At 52.4% G+C, this 19056-nt stretch overlaps 9 protein-coding genes across 9 annotated transcripts; 6 read left to right on the forward strand and 3 right to left on the reverse strand.

Annotated features, from left to right (window-relative positions):
* Nucleotides 1-246: 246 nt before the first annotated feature.
* B0H65DRAFT_460349 (uncharacterized protein) lies at nt 247-1210 on the forward strand. Its single transcript, XM_062826525.1, has 3 exons — nt 247-522; nt 609-920; nt 1033-1210. The coding sequence occupies exons 1-3, from the start codon at nt 334-336 to the stop codon at nt 1060-1062; spliced, it is 531 nt and encodes a 176-aa protein (XP_062682469.1). The 5' UTR covers nt 247-333; the 3' UTR covers nt 1063-1210.
* A 759-nt stretch (nt 1211-1969) lies between these two features.
* Nucleotides 1970-4301, forward strand: B0H65DRAFT_147992 (uncharacterized protein). The gene is made up of 3 exons (XM_062821031.1): nt 1970-2463; nt 2524-2727; nt 2790-4301. Exons 1-3 carry the CDS (start codon nt 2106-2108, stop codon nt 4160-4162), a joined length of 1935 nt encoding a protein of 644 aa, XP_062682470.1. The 5' UTR covers nt 1970-2105; the 3' UTR covers nt 4163-4301.
* Nucleotides 4302-6653: 2352 nt separating this feature from the next.
* On the forward strand, nt 6654-7674 carry B0H65DRAFT_148009 (uncharacterized protein). The gene is made up of 2 exons (XM_062821032.1): nt 6654-6861; nt 6949-7674. The coding sequence occupies exon 2, from the start codon at nt 7040-7042 to the stop codon at nt 7541-7543; it is 504 nt and encodes a 167-aa protein (XP_062682471.1). The 5' UTR covers nt 6654-6861; nt 6949-7039; the 3' UTR covers nt 7544-7674.
* A 318-nt stretch (nt 7675-7992) lies between these two features.
* B0H65DRAFT_547222 (major facilitator superfamily-domain-containing protein) lies at nt 7993-9911 on the forward strand (the record flags this gene model as incomplete). The annotated part of the gene is made up of 3 exons (XM_062829497.1): nt 7993-8329; nt 8391-8471; nt 8533-9911. The coding sequence occupies 3 exons, from the start codon at nt 7993-7995 to the stop codon at nt 9909-9911; spliced, it is 1797 nt and encodes a 598-aa protein (XP_062682472.1).
* A 781-nt stretch (nt 9912-10692) lies between these two features.
* B0H65DRAFT_460369 (uncharacterized protein) lies at nt 10693-11029 on the reverse strand. The gene has a single exon (XM_062826526.1). It carries the CDS (start codon nt 11002-11004, stop codon nt 10753-10755), a length of 252 nt encoding a protein of 83 aa, XP_062682473.1. The 5' UTR covers nt 11005-11029; the 3' UTR covers nt 10693-10752.
* A 111-nt stretch (nt 11030-11140) lies between these two features.
* Nucleotides 11141-13392, reverse strand: B0H65DRAFT_507505 (ankyrin repeat-containing domain protein; the record flags this gene model as incomplete). The annotated part of the gene is made up of 7 exons (XM_062828141.1): nt 11141-11161; nt 11403-11455; nt 11482-11609; nt 11725-11825; nt 11848-12340; nt 12549-13025; nt 13094-13392. The coding sequence occupies 7 exons, from the start codon at nt 13390-13392 to the stop codon at nt 11141-11143; spliced, it is 1572 nt and encodes a 523-aa protein (XP_062682474.1).
* A 293-nt stretch (nt 13393-13685) lies between these two features.
* B0H65DRAFT_547224 (uncharacterized protein) lies at nt 13686-14272 on the forward strand (the record flags this gene model as incomplete). The annotated part of the gene is made up of 2 exons (XM_062829498.1): nt 13686-13694; nt 13760-14272. 2 exons carry the CDS (start codon nt 13686-13688, stop codon nt 14270-14272), a joined length of 522 nt encoding a protein of 173 aa, XP_062682475.1.
* A 276-nt stretch (nt 14273-14548) lies between these two features.
* B0H65DRAFT_148150 (ankyrin repeat-containing domain protein) lies at nt 14549-16073 on the forward strand. Its single transcript, XM_062821033.1, has 2 exons — nt 14549-14997; nt 15117-16073. The coding sequence occupies exons 1-2, from the start codon at nt 14684-14686 to the stop codon at nt 15838-15840; spliced, it is 1038 nt and encodes a 345-aa protein (XP_062682476.1). The 5' UTR covers nt 14549-14683; the 3' UTR covers nt 15841-16073.
* A 198-nt stretch (nt 16074-16271) lies between these two features.
* On the reverse strand, nt 16272-18311 carry B0H65DRAFT_460377 (uncharacterized protein). The gene is made up of 4 exons (XM_062826527.1): nt 18018-18311; nt 17786-17951; nt 17149-17722; nt 16272-17067 (listed from the first exon to the last, which is right to left on the reverse strand). Exons 2-4 carry the CDS (start codon nt 17941-17943, stop codon nt 16306-16308), a joined length of 1494 nt encoding a protein of 497 aa, XP_062682477.1. The 5' UTR covers nt 17944-17951; nt 18018-18311; the 3' UTR covers nt 16272-16305.
* Between the last annotated feature and the right edge of the window lie 745 nt (nt 18312-19056).

The following is a 19056-nucleotide window of genomic DNA, read 5'->3' on the forward strand; positions in this document are numbered from 1 at the left end:
CATGGCGTGCCACTGTGAAATTGTTAGTGCAGCTCCAGGCCAAGAGCCTTCTGATGCGGGGCGGCCATTCCTCGGGTCATCTTCTCCTTCCTCTTGGCCCATCCCTGCAAGGCAATCAGCAGCTCCACAAGCTATGTGCACAGACCATCTTGGATGAGCAGGCTGTCGAGTTGCGCCTGGTGTCTGGTCTGTCGTCAACGTCAAGATCCCAATTCGCAAATCAATTCGAACTCGGCATCACGACTGCATTGCGGCCCTCATAAGCCAAGGTAACTTTGCGCCAATTGACAGCGCCAGAATCGGAACAATAACTGACGATATACGCTTCTCCAGATGCTGTCCCGCCGAATTGTCCGGGCCTCGCCCGCCCGTCTCATTGCGCTCGCCGCGAACCGATCCCCCATTGTCCAGCAACGCCGTACCTTCTTGCCCGACCAGCTTACCGGCCGGGGCGGCCTTATGGAAGAAAAGTACCCCGAGTCCGATTATCCTCATCTTACCGATGCTGAGGACCCCGAGATGGTATGACAATAGGCAGTGGGATAGGAGGCAGACAGACAGACCAGGCAGTGGAAGCAAACGGTAGCTGACGGACTGGTTGTGCGCAGAACGGCGGCTACATCAACCCCCCGCGCATCAAGCGCCAGCATCGCGATCCCTACGCCAACTGGTGGGACCCTCAAGAGCGTCGCAACTTTGGCGAGCCCGTGCACGAAGACCACGATATCCTGGGCATGTTTTCCCCATACGAGTACACCTGGATCTCTCCCGGCAAGGGTCTTGCCCAGATTGGCGCCTTCATTGTTGCCTTCCTCGGCCTCTGCTACGGCGTCAAGCTCACGTATCCCGACAAGGTCTCGTATCCTCGCGAATTCGAGGGCGGTTTGTTGCAGGAGTTGGGCGGTTCGGGAGCTATCAGGGTAAGTGGAGCTTCCCCAGGCTGAAAGATGGAGACGGCCTCGAGGTCTCCTCCATTTTGTGGATCAAGACATGGAACTGGACAGTGCTGACTCTTGACTTTCAACTTGACAGGCGAGACAGTCGGGTGATCCTGACCCTTGAATACAGACACGAAGGAACAAATACAGAACAAAGCCTGTACATAGAGGTAGCTGCCACTACTTCCATCCGGGGTGAACGGTACCCGGGGAAGTCATAGAGTTGAGTCATGGGAAGCAGTCATTAATCATGCCAGAGAGTGCATCCGGTCCAACTGCTTGTTTCCGTCTTTCACATGTTGCCCTTTAACTAGTCCAGCCCTTCCATCTCCATTGACCACTAACAAGAAAGCACCAGCAGGAATAATCTTGAGCAGATAACCTGGAGGTGCGCTCATGTCCACACAAACATGTTGCTGCTTCCAATGGGGTCCTCAAAAACAGGCCAGGTCTCTCTGCAATATCATGACTCGTGCAAGTTCGTCTGAGGTAATGACTCCACATTTGCCGTGTAAGTCACAAGTGGACCACTGACTCGGGACCGAACGCTCACTACAATGGCAACTCCCGCCTACGATAAGCTCCTTGCCCATCATGCTCAACCTCCAACGAGCAATGGAAGGAGATTTCACCATCAGCCTGGCCAGCAAGTACCAAGGATGAGTCTAGATCATGGCAATGACGCTCGAATTGCAGGATATCCTTCCTCAGAACCCCCATCACGATCTTGAAGGAATCGATGATGCCAGCCCTCTGTGCATTTTCCCATGATCCAGAGAGTCAACATCTGACGTTATCTTCACAACCACGGAAGGAGCAACCGCAAAATTCCTCCCAAATGGATCCAACTACTGCCTGCCTACGAGATTGTTGCGGACCTTTCTCTGCGGCGTGATACGCGGGTAAGAACCCTGAGCGGTCAAGCAAGAGGGGAAGAGGAGAACTTTTATCGTCACCATCCACTTCGCATACACTTGGCAATCCGCCGTCTCCAACTTTCGTGGCCAACCATCGTCACTTTGGCTTGTCTTTTGTGTACTGTCTTCTTTTTGCTTCTTCTCTTTGCTTCTTGTCGCATTATATCTTGCCAGTGCTCCGAGCAACATCGATACTACGTTCAGTCACTCTCCACTCCAACACCGGCTGGGCTCGACGGCATACGATACGATGCGCTACGACGACTGGGACGTCATCCTGTTCCCTACAGGCAGGGACGGCAAGATTCCAATCAAGGAGTTCAAGGTCCAGTGTCATGTAGTCCCAGACCAGGAGCTCGCTCACATGCACGGACAGGCTGGCTTACCTGTCATGACTTGCTTCATTCCCAGTCTTCCAGCCGGCAGTCCGTTCCAGATCTCGATGCACGCCTGGAAAACCCCTGATATCAGCCTGTTCACAAAGACATACAGCAGGCATACCGAGTTCGTCAAGTTCGAGGCGCGCATATTCATCGACGGCCGCTTGGTAGCGTCTACTGCCTTCGATCGAAAGGTCAACGGGCCCCATCTGATTGCAGACACCTTTGGTACGTAGCATCATAGCAGGGGCAATCACCCATAACCATGACATGCTGACAAGCATCAAGAGTATACAAAGACGGGCGAACGCGAACGCCTAAGGTTTCCTACCTTTCGCCGTGAGCTTCTTTACGAGAGCCACTGGAGCCCTGGCGACGACCTTGGTCGCATCAAAGTTCTTATCAGCGAAGGCTTTCCACGCGACTCCGTGACGGTGCCCTTTGAGCGGGTCAAGAATGTTGTCGCCTTTTCCTTCCAGCATGCTCCGCTAGGTAAGACCATGCCCCCCTTCTCTCATCCGTCGCCGGCAGCTGACCGCAAGTTACGTGTTCAGAACTGCTTGAAAACAACTCCATTGCCTGGCCCAACCCATCCATGTGGCGCACCCCGACCTACATCTCGAACATCCCCGTCCCAACATACCACCCCGACGATGGTATCAACTCCCACGCGCACTCGCCCCAGCGAGGAAAGAAAAGTAGCCAGAGCCCAGGCTTCCCAACGCCCATCACGACCCACGGCGTATTCCAGCCTCAACCACCGAACACCAGCTATGGGGGTACACAAACTCTCCAGATGCCCTACGCACCCCGAGGCGCTAACACTAGCTCTGGCTCGTCGCTTTCCTACCCCGATCCATTCACGGAGCCTTCCTACATGGACTGGATTGGCTCAATGGGTACCAGTTCCTGGCAATCTAGTATGCGAAGGGGCACCCAGCAGCAGAGTAGCGATGAAACCATGCCCGACTACGGCGATCCCAATCGCGACCAACAAGAGGCTATGCATGTTTCTGGACATAGCATGGATGACGAACATCCTATGAGCATGAAGGTGCCAACGAATACCCCGACAACAGTCCCTCCTCCTGCTGAAGACATGACTACAGGAGTCCACTTCCCCTCCATGTCTACCCATATGCCGTCCATCCCGTCTGACATGGCCTCCTGCTTGACCAACACTCTCTTGAACCAGCCGATGCCACTTCCGCTTCAGCCTCACCAGGTACCTCTCCCGTCTTCGGATGTCAAATCACGTAAGGAGAACCGCTTCCTCACGATCCCTGGTTCCAACCCTTCATCAGCTCACTCGACCCCCACTGCAGACCATAGCGACATCCGCAAGTTCTCACAGCCGGTTTACTCCCAGTGTCCCATCGCATCCAACTTGTCCCAAATGGTCTCCTCCATGGACGGCGCGGGAAGCTCAAGCGACTCTCCAAGCTTGCAAAGCATGTTCTCGGTCGCAGGGAGCCATCAGAATAGTCCGAGACAGGCCGAGTTTGGGTCCAGTTCCAACATGTATGGTGGCCATGCTTCATGTCCCAACCCTCCCGGCTTTCCTCCCAGCCTTCCCTCCAACCTTTCCTCCACTTTCTCATCCAACCTGACTTCGAATTCTACTTCCAACTTCTCCACGAATCTCCCTACCAACCCTGCCTCCGGCCCGACCCCATTTGCCCCTCGAACGGAGAGCTCGCTCAACGCTGGCCATGGAACCGGACAGAGCAAGGGGAATGGTAATGGAAGTGATTCTGCCGTAGGAAACGGAAACGGGAATGGCAATATCAAGCGGACTCGAAATTTCACACCCGCTTCTACCAAAGCTATTGATGAAGAGGACGAGCCACGCCGAGCGAGCCCTCATGTGAGAACTAGGGACTATGCTAAGGAGTATGGGTTGGAGCAAAACATGCTTGAACTTTGAAGTTTTAGAAAAAGCTCCAAACACTTGGTTCGAGAGAAGTACTAGTCTTATTTCGATCACTGCGATGATCCTTCGAGTTATCATACTAGTCTGTTGAAAAAGTTTGTTAGTTTGCTCTCCTTGAGGTTTTCTATCCTGTCTTTCACATATCAAACTCATCATTAGCATGGTCATTCTGGGTTTACGACAGGCGTCATGGTTGTGCTTTTTATAGAAGGCTTGGAGAGTGCGCTTACTTCCTTCATCCCAACCTTCATGTTACCGCGGGAATTCTGTGATGTATACAATTCTTCTTGGTCCTACCGGTGTACTACCTAGCACAATGTGGGGGAGGGTGGTAGGAAAAATTCTCACTGAATTGGGAGTCTTAACAATTGTCTTCCTGCTCCCGATCAGTTCTTCTTGTCAACAAGTTCTCTCGCATTATCGCATCGCCTTTGCCTTCTGCCTTTGCTCCATGCTTCCTGTGACATGTGCATAGGGCGTTGCAGTATGTATCTGTCAGAATCAGGCGTTCTTGGGTGCTGGATGGAAGAAAGCCACCCAAGTCAGCTTGAAGGTCGAGAGGAGAGGAAGGAGAGTGGTTGGATTAAAGCTTGCCAAGAAAGACATGGGCGAAGCACTAAAGGTTAGTGGGTGGAGATAATGGAGCTAACAACGACCCCCTGTTATCTCCGCGACGGCTGTTAGTGCGCTCGCACTGTAGAGCGCACGAAAGGCTCTGTATCTTAACACTAACATCAATGGAACCTGTGTGGAGGCCAATGATAGAGCAGCGTGATGGAATGCGAAACGGAGCGGGAATTGTTGAGGACCAAGATGTTCCCGGAAAGACAACTTCAAATAAGCCACGGCCTCTAATAATTCTCGCAGTTCAGAATACAGGCAATCGACTTCGGGATTTACGACTTCGGTGTTAGCGGCCACTGCGGCCATAATCCCGGGCGAACCTGGCCCCCAAGGGTTCAGTTCGGTGTTAAGCCCCTGAAAGATCAACCATTCCCATTCGGTGTTAGCGACGGGACAGGAGGTACGTACCTTTGTCATAACCTCGAGACGGGAGTCAAAGACCTGACTGAACCTTTGTCTATCGGCGGCAGTGCAGTGCTGGTTTCCATGTTGCACGGCAGTCAATGAGGTTGGCGTGTCTTGTCTTGTCTTGTCTAGGTAATAAGCCAAGACACGACGGATGCTGTAACGCCGACGTCGAAGGGGACCGTAAGGCGTAAAGGGGAGGAGTCATGCTGATTCATGCTGATTTACCTTCTGGATCATCAATTCCAGCCATGTGGGTTTCGTTACCTTGGATCAACGTTAATGTCACTTTCCACTTACCTCTGGGGAAGACACAAACTAAGGGAATGGGAAACGGTCGGGATTTGGGAAGGGGGCGGGAAGTACGATATGGACTATGTAGTGGGTAGGGAAAAAGGGCTTCCAGCTTGGTTCTTTTTGTTTGCTTCCAGGTCGGTTTTCTGCTCGGATTCGCCTGCCTGCCTCAACAATCAACACGACGAGTCGAGTCCGCCCACTGGTTCTTATACGCGGCAACTAAAATATCGCAAAACAGATATCCGAATCATTAAGGACGAACCTTGACCTTTAAGGAGCTGGTGAGATCCAAGTGACCGAATCTGCCCGAATGCAGGTCTTCTCTAATCCAACACATTAACCCTCAACACGTCCGAATCTGACCCAACAACAGCTTTAACAGATATTAGAAATGGCCAAATGGATCCTGAAACAAGTGTTCGGTTGGTGACAGTGGTGCAAAGTGGTGCAACTCGTCGTCAGTCACCACCGCAGCCTTACCGTCGTGGTACCGTCGTGTTGGGAATGTGTAAAAAAGAAAAGGGCGCAGCAGCGGCATCACTAGGTAGACTTTTAATTCCCGCTTTTATTGCGACGTACCCTGCATTTTGTATATAACCATTCGGAATCGGATCTGATAATTGTGATAAGTTTGCTCTTTGGGGTTTTTAGGTCATTGTTGGTTACTTGGTTGGATATGTGGCGCCGGACTTGGAATCTTACTTGCATCTTTGTTCGGTGGGACGGTGGGACGGTGGGACACCAGTGTTTCCTGGAATGGCCCTGGAATGACAGTGGAAGGGTAGAAAGGATGTAGGTAGGCATCGATGAGGCTCGGAAGTAAAGTTGTACCTAACCTAACCTTGTTGAACACTGAACCACGGTGTCGGGAGAATTCGATTCTGGAATCGCGGTAGATGCGGGGGTAAGCGGCCGCTGTCAGCGGTGTTGGTTTTGGAATTGCGGATTTTGATGATGGGATTTGTTAAAGAACGAACAAGAAACGACGAGAAGGATATCTGGAGCTTACTTATCTTGGCGAAATATGATTCAACATGATGCGATATCCCCGATAGGTCGAAGGCGCGCCAAATCCTAATCCGGATCGGGTGTTGGCCAACCCGACGGCCAGACGGAGGGGGGCAGCTAAGGTAAGCAGAACAATGCGAGCGGCCCAGTGACAGTTCTCACTTCTCGGGGACGGCACAATTGTTAGAGCGATGGGTGGTTGTCAGTGAGTGGGCTTGATGGCGCACACCCAACAGGATAGATTGCTCCCCGCCGTCTGTCGTCCCGTTTGGCTGGATGCCGAGATAAAGGATTTCTTCTGGAGGTTGGCGGGCTGGGCTGGACAGATGACAAATGTGGTGCGGGAGAGGGTAAGGTAGGTACGTACCCTTGACCTGCGCCTTCCCTTAACACTTACATGACCCAGATGGTCTAATGCCTGCACAAATGGGGATACTGTCTGTTAGAGGTAAGAAACCCTGGCAAACACACTTCTTGAATGCACGTATTGCCAGCAAACGGCACAGAGAATGGCAGAACACACCAGGAAGATGGGCCATGCATGCATGCTTCAAGCACACCGCAAGCGACCAAAACGCCGATAACAAGCAATCGTGCAGTCGACACGGTCACGTTTCGCAGAGTGGGATGACATCAGCCGCCTTTACCAGTTGGGACGACAGGCAGAAGCTCCCATTTGATCAAGTCCCCCAGTCCCTTCATTCGACCATGGATCCCGTCCCGCCGCCTTCAGCTGTCGACGCCCTAAGGACGACTACTGTTCCTACGACAATCTACGGTATCCCGCGGGGCGCGCACACTCCCCTTCCCAGAAGCAAAACGCCAGGAATCCTAACCATCCAGAACCCGAATGTCAGCTCCGTCGCCACATATCGCACTTTGCAGGCACAAGGAAGGGCACGATCTGACAGACAGACAGACAGACAGACAGACAGACAGACAGACAGACAGACAGACAGACAGACAGACAGACAGACTGACTGGCGCCAAGGACTCGGGGTGGTGCGTTCCCGCATTCCTTCTCAGGCTTCCATGCCATGACTCGACGAGGCATTCCTGAGCTAATCCCATTCTGACAGGTTGACACCAACAGGGTGGGACACTGACAGCAAAACCGATAGACAAGGTACTTGACACCTACGGCGGCCTACGGCTGGGCATCGGCAAGCTAATAGGACCGTTTTGTGTAACTTGGAACAACAACTTGGTTGGTAAGTTATCTCCGAGGTACATTGATGGGCCCCCCCGGAATTACCAATCGTAACGGATGGAGGCTTGGTGGCTTGGTGGGCTTGAGGTGTATATCACAATCCTTTGTCCTGGGCTTCAATGGTTTTCTATCCTTCGGCTTCTATTTCTGTCATCTGTTTTCTCTCGTACATAAACCTCCCAGTTCACTAATCTTCCCCGTCCAGATCAACTCCGCTTATCCATTCCCTCGGACTCTCGCCCAAAAGGAAGCCATACCGGACCATACCCAACAACCCAACATGGCCGGCGCAAAAAAGGACGCCGCCAAAGGCGACAACCTAGCAGTCCCTCCAGCCCGCGGCGAGAGCGAATCAAAAGCACCAACAATAGCAGAAAGTGAAGATGCCCGTGGCTACAACAACAAGGAAGTTCTCTCCGACACAGACGGCGGACGGACAATCGACTCTACAGATCCAGAGAAGGAACGACCACATACGTTGAGCCAGCAAAAGTCTAATGCTACGCACAAGAGCCACGCTAGTACGATACGGGAGGATGGAGTGGAATACCCGACTGGCCTGAAGCTGGGCTTGATCACGATAGCGTTGTGTTTGAGTGTTTTCTTGATGGCTCTTGGTGAGTTTTCCAGTCTTGTTCTGGTGCTTGAAAGGAAAAGGGAGAGGCTAACAAGTAGAAGATAACTCCATTATCGCGACGGCTATTCCGAAGATTACGGATCAGTTTCACAGTTTGCAGGATGTGGGTTGGTATGGAAGTGGTACGTTCTTTTCTCCCTTCCACTTCCCTGGTCAACAGGTACTAACCAGTCCCATGTGTAGCCTACCTCCTCACCACCGCCGCGCTCCAACTCCTCTTCGGACGCTTCTACACCTTCTTCTCCCTCAAATGGGTCTTCCTCATCGCCATCTTCATTTTCGAGCTCGGCTCCCTGATCTGCGGCGTCGCCAATACCTCCACCACCCTAATCATCGGGCGCGCCATCGCCGGCATTGGTTCCGCCGGCATCTTCTCCGGCGCCCTGATCATCCTCGCCTACGCCGTGCCCCTCGAAAGGCGACCCCTATACACCGGCTTCATCGGCTCCATGTACGGCATCGCCTCCGTCTCCGGCCCGCTCCTCGGAGGCGCCTTCACAGACCAAGTCACTTGGCGCTGGTGTTTCTACATCAACCTCCCCATCGGCGCCATCACCATGGCCGTCATCGGCTTCTTCTTTCCCGACCCCAACCGCGAGAGACCAAAGGAGGAGACGTGGGCCAAGACCATTATGAAATTCGACCCCTTGGGCACAGCGGTGTTCATGCCCGCCATCGTCTGCTTGCTGCTGGCGCTCCAATGGGGCGGGACCACTTACGAGTGGGACAGCTGGCGGATCATCTTCCTCTTTGTGCTTTTCGCCGTTTTGATCACCACCTTCATCATCATCCAGTTCAAAATGCAAGACGAGGGCACCGTCCCTCCCCGCATCATTAAAAAGCGCACCGTCTGGGCTTCGGCAATTTTTAATTTTTGCCTAGGCGCCGCCTTCATGGGCTCCGTCTACTACCTGCCCATCTGGTTCCAAGCCGTCAAGGGCGCCACCGCCGTCAAGAGCGGTATCATGAACCTCCCCATGCTTCTCGCGACCGTCATCCTCTCCGTCGTCGCCGGCGCTCTTGTATCCGCCCTAGGCTACTACGCCCCCTTCATGATCCTCTGCTCCGTCATTTCCAGCATCGGCTACGGTCTGCTGACGACCTTCGAACCCGACACCAAATCGGGCAAGTGGATTGGCTACCAGATCCTCGTCGGCGCCGGGCTGGGATTAGGTTTACAACAAGCTCTCATGGCCGTGCAAACCGTCCTCAAAATGAAGGATGTCTCCATCGGCACGGCGCTGATGGTATTCGCCCAGACCCTCGGCGGCGCGCTGTTTGTAAGTATTGCGCAGAACGTGTTTACCAATAAGCTGGTGCAGTATGTGGGCGAGCTGGCGCCGGGGTTCGGTGATCCGGAGAATATTTTGTTACTTGGTGCGACGAGCGTGCAGAAGACGGTGGATAAGAGTATTTTGCCGGGGGTCACGCAGGCGTATAATAATGCGCTGACGGATGTGTTTATGGTTTTTGTGGCGATGGCGGTGGCTAGCATTTTTGGGGCGTTGTTGGTGGAGTGGAAGAGTGTGAAGGGGAAGAATGTTGAGGTTGGGTTGGCGTGATTGTGGTATGAAGCTTGTTATGATAATGTGGGAGGGGTTAGGGAGCGAGAAGGTTGGACTTCCAGGTTGGAGGATGTAATCTGAGTGTCTGGGTAATGGTTGTATAGACAGGTTTTTTCTGTTTAGATGTTTCTCTTCCTCTGTTTGTAGAAATGCACGATCCCCTCCCCTTTCTCTTACCGACCATGTCCAGACTCCAGACGTAGTCGGCCTCTATGAGGTCGAGGTTGGTTGATGACTTTCCTCCCTTGCCCACTCTGTCTCACGCAGCAAGGGCAACAAATCCCTTGTTGACGCTGCGTTTCGTGAGTTCATATCAGTCTCTGCCGCTTCGGTACCTAGGTACAGTCTCCGTCCAGTCCAACATTCTCTGTCGACTCTGTCGCCCATCTTACCTGGTACCTTAGGTACGCGTGTTCCACGTGGGTCAAAGTCATAACACCGAACCACTTGTAAAAGCTGAATATTATTGGCAAAAGGGCGGGGGTTGGAGGGGTCCTCGGTGCGCCGGCACCTCCTGGATTCTCCAAAGAAATCTACTGGGCAGGCAGGTGGTCAAGGCCGTCGGTGCTTTCCCTCAACCGAGACATCGCTCTAAATCGTAATATGGGCCACTTCTTTGCGTGCAGGTATTATGCCATCTTTTTCAGTTAGGGAAAATGCGGCCGAATGTGGAAGTATTGTCGAGTGTCTTCAAGATCTTGGGTGCGCGTAGGTTTGGGGTGGGTCGGTGTGCGGAGGGTTACTCTTTGTATACCTTATCTAACTGATAAGCCAATATAGCCTGTCATCTTATGACCCAGTCCTCGATGCATTTATTATCTGACTACCTACTCTCTCATCACCCGGCACTGGCGGTTTGATGCATTCTGATACGCGCTTTTATGCCTTTGTGGTTGGCGCTCGAACCGACGTAAATTGTAGGCTTTATGTTGGAGCCGAGGGCTTCTAGGACCAAAACGTGAATGCCCCATTCTTGCGATGAGAAATCGTTAGGTAGCGATTTCAGGAATTCAATTGTAGGGGGTGTAGGGTTATTGAGGAGAGTAGGAACACCACGAGCGAATTTGAAGTCTGAAAGAAGTACTCCCATATAAAATGGTGGAGCGATTTGGGAGGCATCACTTCGGTGGCCATGATGATGGTGGATGAAGGAGAGAACGAGAGACGGAAAAAACTTCACGTCCATGGGGGAGAAGGACGGGGTGTTAGGTGTGCTTCACCGGAACTCATCTATCCGTTTCCGCCCACTTCCGTTGTATCCCACAGAGACTACCTTACCTGCCAGGTCGTTCCGAGAATGGGAACGGGATGCAATGTTGCGAACATCCAAGGATCCCTTCTCAAGCCGACGAAACATTTCATCCCGGAGGACAGAATTGATAAACAAACTTCCATTTAATCATATGGATTGGACGAAGCGCCGTTTCTAATGTACAAAATACGTTCTTGGATGAAAACAGAGAGAGCAAGACGTATGTTCAAAACAACTTTCTTCTTCCCTTCATGGTCGGCGGCATACTTGATCAAAACACGTCCGTTCGCTTTATTAAGGTATCGAGGTTCGTACTGTTATTCGAACGGCGGCCATAAATAACATCCTGCCACCTCGAACTTCCTGCTTCCGTATCAGGGTTCAACAAGCTGATGATTCCTCCCACGGTGCTCTTGATCCGCGCCCACTCCTGGTAATTCTGGCTTTCTATTTGCAATTGCAAATCGGCCAGCTCCGTTTCGACCTCTTTGTGGTTCAATTCTTCTATATCCTCCTTTAGGAGGGCCCCCAAGAACTGGTTTTCAGGAGTAACTGGACCTGAGATCATAGTCATTCATCATTTGCTTTCTGTACGGCTTATCAGGACGCACCTGAAACGCTCTAATGTTATCGGACTCTTGATTTCCCAATCTTGCTCGCTTCCAGCTTGTGCTGTTCAACCCTTGTGCGTAGAGATTTGCCTCTCTGGATCGGCGCTATCACCGTCCGCTCGAATAGCTGATCATTTGTTTCCGTCGATGTCTGGCGAAACAGATCATCAGAGACGAAAACGAGATGTTCTCCCAATAGTGCGCGGCGTAGACGCCGCCCGCGTTGGCTAATGGTCACTATAACGGTGCAACCGCAGAGATGGCTAGTGCCGATACTGACGGCGTTTTTTCCGTCCAAACGAGTGAAGCAGGCCGTGTTCACGTCGGAGCCCTCCGAGACTTCCCATACCATTTGGGTTGCTTCTTCGATCTCCGTGACCATGAACGCATCCTCTTTGCCGGGGGTCGGTTCGGTAATTGTGCGCTCTGCTAGATAAAGAGCGGAGGCATTGTGAGCTTGGGCTTGAGTGTGTGTGTAATACCCTCGCGCAGCAAGAGAGCCAGCAGTAGTGAAGACCACTGGGGGCCTGCAAGCGCTGCAGGTCCCTTGGCCTTGGTTTGGGCTCTAGCATCCATCTCGCTTCTTCAAGGGATGGTGTGGATGATTGCGGAACTTGAGAGACCGTCTGGGTGACAAATGTGTCTGACCGCCGGCGCAGTTCGCTGCAACTCAGTTAATACTAGGTAATGACCTGGGCTCTTACAATTGCCATCATTTTTGAAGTTCAACCTACCTGATAAAGATAGGAGTGTACTGGTCCCGGAACCTACTCCTCTGGAGTGACCTTTATCTTGTCCTTCAGAAACTGATAAATCTTCAGGTAATGCTCGAGCTTCTGGCACCGATCCTTAGCCACATCCGCCGCTGTACGGCCTTGAAACACTACGTTGGGATCAGCTCCCAGCTCAATAAGCGCTTCCACAACGTCACCTCTGTTGTGCCATACGGCACAGTGCAGCGGTGTTCCTTTCCGTTTGGGATCAATGTGGTTGATGTTGGCCCCGGCCCGCACCAGCTGTTCCACCCTGTCCCGGCGATCTGACATGCTAGCTCTAGACTGGACGGCATAATGAAGGATGTTGGGCTCTAACACTGCGCCGTGCTCCAAAAGCATACGGACGGCATTGCCACCCTTCTCAGTGATCGCAGCTGAGATGAGGGGCGAGGGGGCCCGATCATGAGCAACGTTGGGGTCTGCACCGTGGGCGAGGAGCCAGCGCGTGAGGTTCTCATTGCCGACGGACATGCTGGTTCCAATGGTTAGTTATCTGTGGACGGTAAATGTGACGATGCTGGGGAGTTGACATTATCCTACCGGAGTGCTGTACCCTCACCAAACTCGGTCGAGTTGATGTCAAAGCCGTATTTGACAAAAAGTTCGAACATGGTCGGATCGCCGCGGTTGGTGCTTCCCACGAAGCTCGTCCGGTCAACCTTGGCGCCTTTGGAAAGCAAGATGTTGGCCACAGCAGGGTGACTTCTCCATGCAGCCCTGGAAAGGCCTTTCTGCAGTTGGTCCAGATCGTCCGATACGACTTCCTTTTCGAGGATTCTGGTAACCGCTTCGACGTCCCCGGTTTCGCAAGCAGTAATGAAGTCGCTTTGCGCCGCCATGTTTACTGTGTTGGTGGGGGAAAAGAGTGATGCGTGTGGGAGAGAGAAAGGCAGAAAGTGATGATCGGGTAAGGAGGATGTTGTCGCCGATTATGACGTGTATTTTTTTGTTTCCTCACGGACGGACCTGCATGCTGTGCCTTGTGGCTTGTGGGGGCCGGGCCGGCGGCTCTTGCTACATTCGACAACCGACGAAATATGTGATCTGAACGAACGTCCACCTGCATTCGGTCCTTCCGTCGTCGAACTTCTCGGGGACGGCGACATCGGGATCCACGGCGATTTCCAACCTCATGTCCTATGTATCGTGCAATGCCGTTGTATCCGAATCTTTAACTCCCTGAGCGGAAGGAACATCATTCCCAAGGACATCCTAGATATTACCGAGCAGGTCACTACGACAGCGACATCGTGCACCGGTATCGCAACGGCTTGCCAAGCAACCTGCACCGAAGTTGGTGCCCAATTCTTCGCTTGTGAAACCATTTGTGGAAACTGCGCCACTCAGACGACCTCAGTTCAGACTGTCACCACCATTCCCTGGCCAGGACCAGCAGAAGGAGGGCCTGTGGTCCCAACAGCCACCGCCAATCCCGAATGCCAGATGGACCAGCCAGGCATCCTGCCCTGGAACATCTTCGACGGCTCCGAGTACAACGTCATCAGCCAGTTCTGCTCCGAAGTCGACCGCCAGCCCGCGTCCTCTCGCTCTTGGATCGTCGACACAAAGGGCAACCAGATCCCCGTGCTCAAGAAACTCAAGTCCAACTTGATCTCCAAAAGATCACCACCCCGGACACTTACAAAGACTACCGCGTTTCCCTGCAATGGCACCTTCCAGTTCGTCCTCTTCTTCATCCTGTCCCATGAGCTGCGCTGAGGAGTCATTGGGAGATGTGACGGCCCTTGGCGTTGGTGTTTTTGGCCCCCACGAAGCACAAGACCGACTGGACGGCACGCAGGTCGATCCGTGAAACAGAACGTATCTACACGGTATTCCTGTATGTAAGTGGTTCATGAAGAAGATCTTCCCGTGTTCGTTCACTCCCCGCTCACCTGCCCTTCACCACCATCATCGCAACGAGCTGAGCGCCCCGCAGGGGGCAAGCGATGGGGATGAACTATCTCGAGCCCTTACCCATTCGGTGTCATTCATATCTGGGCTTCAATCAGTACGGCATAACATCACCCAAGGAATCTCCAGCTTCTCCTCCCCACCTTCCATTCTGTAACTTACCACAACCCCTTCGTCCATCATCCCCTCATCACCACCGCCACCTCAACCGCAATCATGACCGTAACCGCGCATTTATACCACCCCGACTTTCTCCCCGCCTGCCAAACCGGCGATCTCGAAACCGTCACCAAGATCCTCAACCACGAGACTCCACAAGTATCAACAGCCCAACTACAAGACGGCCTTTCGAACGCGGTATGGGGAGAGCATCTCGCCGTAGCAGACCTCTTGCTCTCCAAAGGCGCCAGGGTCAATCGGATGGCCTTTTTGAGAGCTATCGACCGCGGCGACCCAGCCATGTTCGAGGTATTGATCAAGAATGGGTGGGATGTTAATACGACTGAGTTTGAGGAGGGCACGGCACTTAGGTAGGTACCTTACTTACCCTTACCTACAGAGACCTCAGCCTCTTGTCCCAACATCGTCACCAAACTGCCACTCAACCAAAACTCGCTAACCATTGATGCCAAACTCCTCCGCGAACCAGACTATCCGTCGAAAACCCCCCCCTCATGTCCTTCCTCCTCTCCCACTCCGCCGACCCCAACCTCCTCTCCATCCCCGGTAGACTACGCCGCGCTCCCTCGGCCCTCATTACCGCCGCCGTCGTCAAAGACGGCGCCGACGCCATTCGCACCCTTTTGGATCACGGCGCGGTGTTAGAGCCCAACATCATCCACTGCGCCATCGAGGCTAGTTGCAGGTGGAGGAATATCGATAAGGAACACGGCTGCGCGGAGAGGGTCAGACTGCTGATCGATGCTGCGAAAGAGACTGCGAAAGGGAGAGAGGAGGGGGTTAAGTGGTATCTGAATTATCTTGATCTCAAGAAAAAGGGCACACCGCTGCATTGTGCGGTTTGGTGGCAGAGGTTGGAAACGGTGCAGGTGTTGGTTGGGGAGGGGGCGGATGTGGGGGTGTTGTGTAGGGGCATGACGGTGGCGCAGGCGGCGAGGAGGAGGGCGGAGATGGTTGGAGGTCACGAGAGTGCAACGAGGATTTGGGAGTGGTTGACGGGGAGGAGGTGGGAAGATGGGGAGGGGATAGAGGAGATGGATGAAGAGGGGAGCACCTTTAAGGACGAGGTGGAGGTTGAACTGGAGACTGGAGAGACTGTGTACCGCAGCGGGAATATAGGGAGGCCACCTAGGCTAGACGAAGAGTCTCTAGCGTTGACTATAAAACTAACACTGTCTGGTCATCTCGCCTAGATGCCCGCCCGGTTTCCCGCTACGGTGGCCGGAAGGTTGTGGTGGGTGAGCGAATCGATAGCATGGGTTAGAAATGTAAGAGGAGGAGGACGGGATTGATGTGCTAGATAACGGGAGCAAAAGTGAGAAAGGAAAGGAAGTTGAGAAGATTTGACGATGCAAGAGGAGTGAATAGAAGAGAAAAGGTGGTTGATTGTCGATGAAGCTGGAGCGTTGGCCGTTGGGAGACGGGACCCGGAGCTTATGTCGGATGTCGCATTGGTGGGGCACGGAATAGTGGCTTCCTTGTCTCTAACTGACCCACACCAAATATACGCGAACAACTGTTAGGCTTTGTTAGCGTTCCACCCCTTATACCTCCCTGCGTTTGCACCAACTTTCATGTCCCATTTCAATTCCATCTTGCCATCCAAAACACCGTACCCAAATATCAGCATTGTAATCCCGAACCCACATCCCGCCCGCTCACAACTTCGCCCTAACCTCCCCCTCCAACACCTTCGCCTTCGCCTTCTCCTCCTCCCTCGCCTGCTCATTCACCCTCTTCCACATCCTCTTCCGCACATCATGCCCCTCCATAAACGCCCTAAACCACTCCGGCCTAAACTTGGGCAACTCCCTGCCCACTCCCTTCGCCGTCTCGCCCTCACCCGCCAGGTTCCTCAACGCCTCAAAGTACTCCTCAAAATCCGGGAAGATCAAACTGAACTTGGGCCCATCGCCCCTGACCTTGATCCTGTTCTCCTCCCACTCCTGCATCTCCTTTACCGACGGCACCTGCGCGCGACCAGCTAGTATCCTTGCAGCGTAAACGGCTTGCCACTCAAACACCTTGAACGTCAATCCAGCGCCGACGGCACCCACAAACAGAAGGGAGGGGTCCTTTTGCCAGACGACATGCTGGTAGAGGTCGGGGACGCGGTTATTCCTGACCGGAACCTGGGGAAGGAAGGGCATGGTCCAGCTGTAGCCCGTGCCGAAGATGATGTGGTCGACGTTGGGGATGGACTCGCCATTGACGAGGTGGACGGTGCGGGTCTTGGGGCAGACGCGCGCAATGGACGGGTGGTTCTCGATGCGCGGGTGCTTGAAGGCCTCGTCGCCGAAGTAGCCGTTGAAGTTGTGGCCGACGGTGATGGCGTGCACGGGGGTCTGGGCGGTGCGCGAGTGGGCGAGGTCGTAGGCGATGTCGGCGGCGGAGACGGATGCGCCTACTACTACGACTTTCTATTGGGGGGTTAGTCTGGGATGGGGGAATGGGGGAAGGGGGACAGGTTAAAAGGGGGACAAGGGAAAAGGGATGCTCACCTTGCCCTTGTAAAGGTCCCTCCCCCGAAAGTGCTTGCTGTGAATCACACTTCCCGGCCTCTGCTTCTCGAACGCCTCCAGACCTTCGATCGCAGGAATCCACGGCACCCAATAATGTCCACTGGCCACAACTACGGCATCGAACCACTCCACCCACCAATAATCCTTCTGCTGTCCTTCCTTGCGCAGCGTCACCTTCCACTCATCGCCGACCTTTTCCACTCTCTCGACCGTCGTGTTATACGACACCAGATCCTGATACCCGTTTCGACTCACCAGTCCCTCAATGTACCTCCGTACGGCCTTCCAGTGCCGGAACGGGGTGTTGGGACCGTGGAGGTTGATAGAAAACTTGCTCTTCTCTGAGGGAAACGGCTCTTGGCTGAACTGCATGGGGATGGCGTCGACGTTGGTTTCCAGGTAGGGGTAGACGGAGGACTCGGTGAAGCGCGGTTGTTCCAGCTTGGGTGTCAGGGCAGGGAGAGTGTGCGGGATGGGAACTGGTGGGTCGGCGGTGCGGTTGGAGAGAGAGGCGAAGCCGTTGAGAGGTTGTGGGCGGTTGTTGTCGCCGATCCTGGATAATGTGTTAGTGAGATGAACTTGGAGGAGTGAAAGGAAGTGAAGTAAAGAGACTCACCAGCATCCTCCCGGTCCTTCACGTCTCTCAAACACGCGGATGAGATCAAACGTCCTTTCTTGAGCGAGGGCATCAATGGCAATGGCGCCGGCCGGCCCCGCACCGATGACGGCCACCCTCTTGATGGGCTTCTTTGTTTGTTGTTGTATCCTGGACATGGTACTGACTGCTGTGTGTAAGTGTTTCTTCCCTGTGAGACCAAGAAACTTGAAGATCAGAGACTGAGACGAACAAGAAAGCGGGACAATGGGACGGTAAGTATACTGTGTGTGTAAGACAAAGTGGTCGGCAGAAAGAAACGTCGAACCCCTTCTACCCGGGTCGTGTAAAGCGACTGTGTTCAAGTCTAACACGACTGTGTGGAGTAAGTCCGCCCGGATGAGTTTTGGTGAAGACTTAGTGGTGATTGCGGCGCGCGAAGATGGTGCCAAGCTTGGACTCTTGGCAGCCTCTGCCGGCGAGTCTGTATGGCCCTATACAGTTCCCACCCTCAAACGCCTTGACAGTCTTGGCACGCTAGTTGGGTTGAGCTGGCCATAACACAGACCTGAACACGGATTTCGACAAAATGGCCATCTTTTTACCATTTTAATCAATTAGATTAATTGTATCGTATTGTAAATCTTTGAAATCTACACCAAAATATCGATATTCTTGATACAGTTACATTACTATCGCTTTATTTAGTATTTTTATTATCTTTGCTAGTCTTTTTGTCGTATAATATAGTAAAGGTTCCTAACGTAAGCTAATAAACCGTTATAAATCTAATATTCTATAACGACGAATATATTAACGATATTATAACGGCTGTTAGCGTAAGCGTATGTATAATATATTAATATAAACGAAATTTCGAGATTATTAGCAAGCCCATCTTATAGTCTCGATCCCCTTAGAATATTAGAAAGCTCTTTATATAAGCTGTAGAAGTATATTTGTAATTATAGTAATTATTCATTATTTATTATTATAATTAACGTTATAAAGGAGGTTATAAAACTATTAATATTAAAATTATTCTTATACTTCGACGATATTTATATTTTTTAAGTAACGAATACGATGTATATATATTAAACCAAATTATACGATACTATTTATATTAAGAGCGCTAGAAAAAGAAGAAGTTAGTATTTAAAGCGGTATAATAGGAGTTTAAATTAGTAGTAGAATAGATAATAAAAATATCAATATTTATTATAAAAATATTCGTCTTTTATAAGAAATTTGGTATAGACTGACGTAATAGAATTCATTGTATTAATTAG

This window comes from Neurospora tetraspora, assembly GCF_033439725.1.
Source record: "Neurospora tetraspora strain CBS 560.94 chromosome Unknown B0H65scaffold_3, whole genome shotgun sequence".
NCBI classification, from domain to species: Eukaryota; Fungi; Ascomycota; class Sordariomycetes; order Sordariales; family Sordariaceae; genus Neurospora; species Neurospora tetraspora.

What these genes read in the sequence shown, in the direction of transcription:
- B0H65DRAFT_460369 (XM_062826526.1), bottom strand. Translation starts at nt 11,004, where the DNA reads ATGGGAGTACTTCTTTCAGACTTCAAATTCGCTCGTGGTGTTCCTACT.
- B0H65DRAFT_147992 (XM_062821031.1), top strand. Translation starts at nt 2,106, where the DNA reads ATGCGCTACGACGACTGGGACGTCATCCTGTTCCCTACAGGCAGGGAC. An exon ending in TCTGATTGCAGACACCTTTG is followed by an intron (nt 2,464 to 2,523) that starts GTACGTAGCATC and finishes ACAAGCATCAAG; the next exon opens with AGTATACAAAGACGGGCGAA. An exon ending in CTTCCAGCATGCTCCGCTAG is followed by an intron (nt 2,728 to 2,789) that starts GTAAGACCATGC and finishes TTACGTGTTCAG; the next exon opens with AACTGCTTGAAAACAACTCC.
- B0H65DRAFT_148150 (XM_062821033.1), top strand. Translation starts at nt 14,684, where the DNA reads ATGACCGTAACCGCGCATTTATACCACCCCGACTTTCTCCCCGCCTGC. An exon ending in GAGGAGGGCACGGCACTTAG is followed by an intron (nt 14,998 to 15,116) that starts GTAGGTACCTTA and finishes TCCGCGAACCAG; the next exon opens with ACTATCCGTCGAAAACCCCC.
- B0H65DRAFT_460349 (XM_062826525.1), top strand. Translation starts at nt 334, where the DNA reads ATGCTGTCCCGCCGAATTGTCCGGGCCTCGCCCGCCCGTCTCATTGCG. An exon ending in ATGCTGAGGACCCCGAGATG is followed by an intron (nt 523 to 608) that starts GTATGACAATAG and finishes GGTTGTGCGCAG; the next exon opens with AACGGCGGCTACATCAACCC. An exon ending in GCGGTTCGGGAGCTATCAGG is followed by an intron (nt 921 to 1,032) that starts GTAAGTGGAGCT and finishes TCAACTTGACAG; the next exon opens with GCGAGACAGTCGGGTGATCC.
- B0H65DRAFT_460377 (XM_062826527.1), bottom strand. Translation starts at nt 17,943, where the DNA reads ATGTCCAGGATACAACAACAAACAAAGAAGCCCATCAAGAGGGTGGCC. An exon ending in GAAGGACCGGGAGGATGCTG is followed by an intron (nt 17,723 to 17,785) that starts GTGAGTCTCTTT and finishes CACATTATCCAG; the next exon opens with GATCGGCGACAACAACCGCC. An exon ending in GGGACCTTTACAAGGGCAAG is followed by an intron (nt 17,068 to 17,148) that starts GTGAGCATCCCT and finishes ACCCCCCAATAG; the next exon opens with AAAGTCGTAGTAGTAGGCGC.
- B0H65DRAFT_148009 (XM_062821032.1), top strand. Translation starts at nt 7,040, where the DNA reads ATGCATGCATGCTTCAAGCACACCGCAAGCGACCAAAACGCCGATAAC.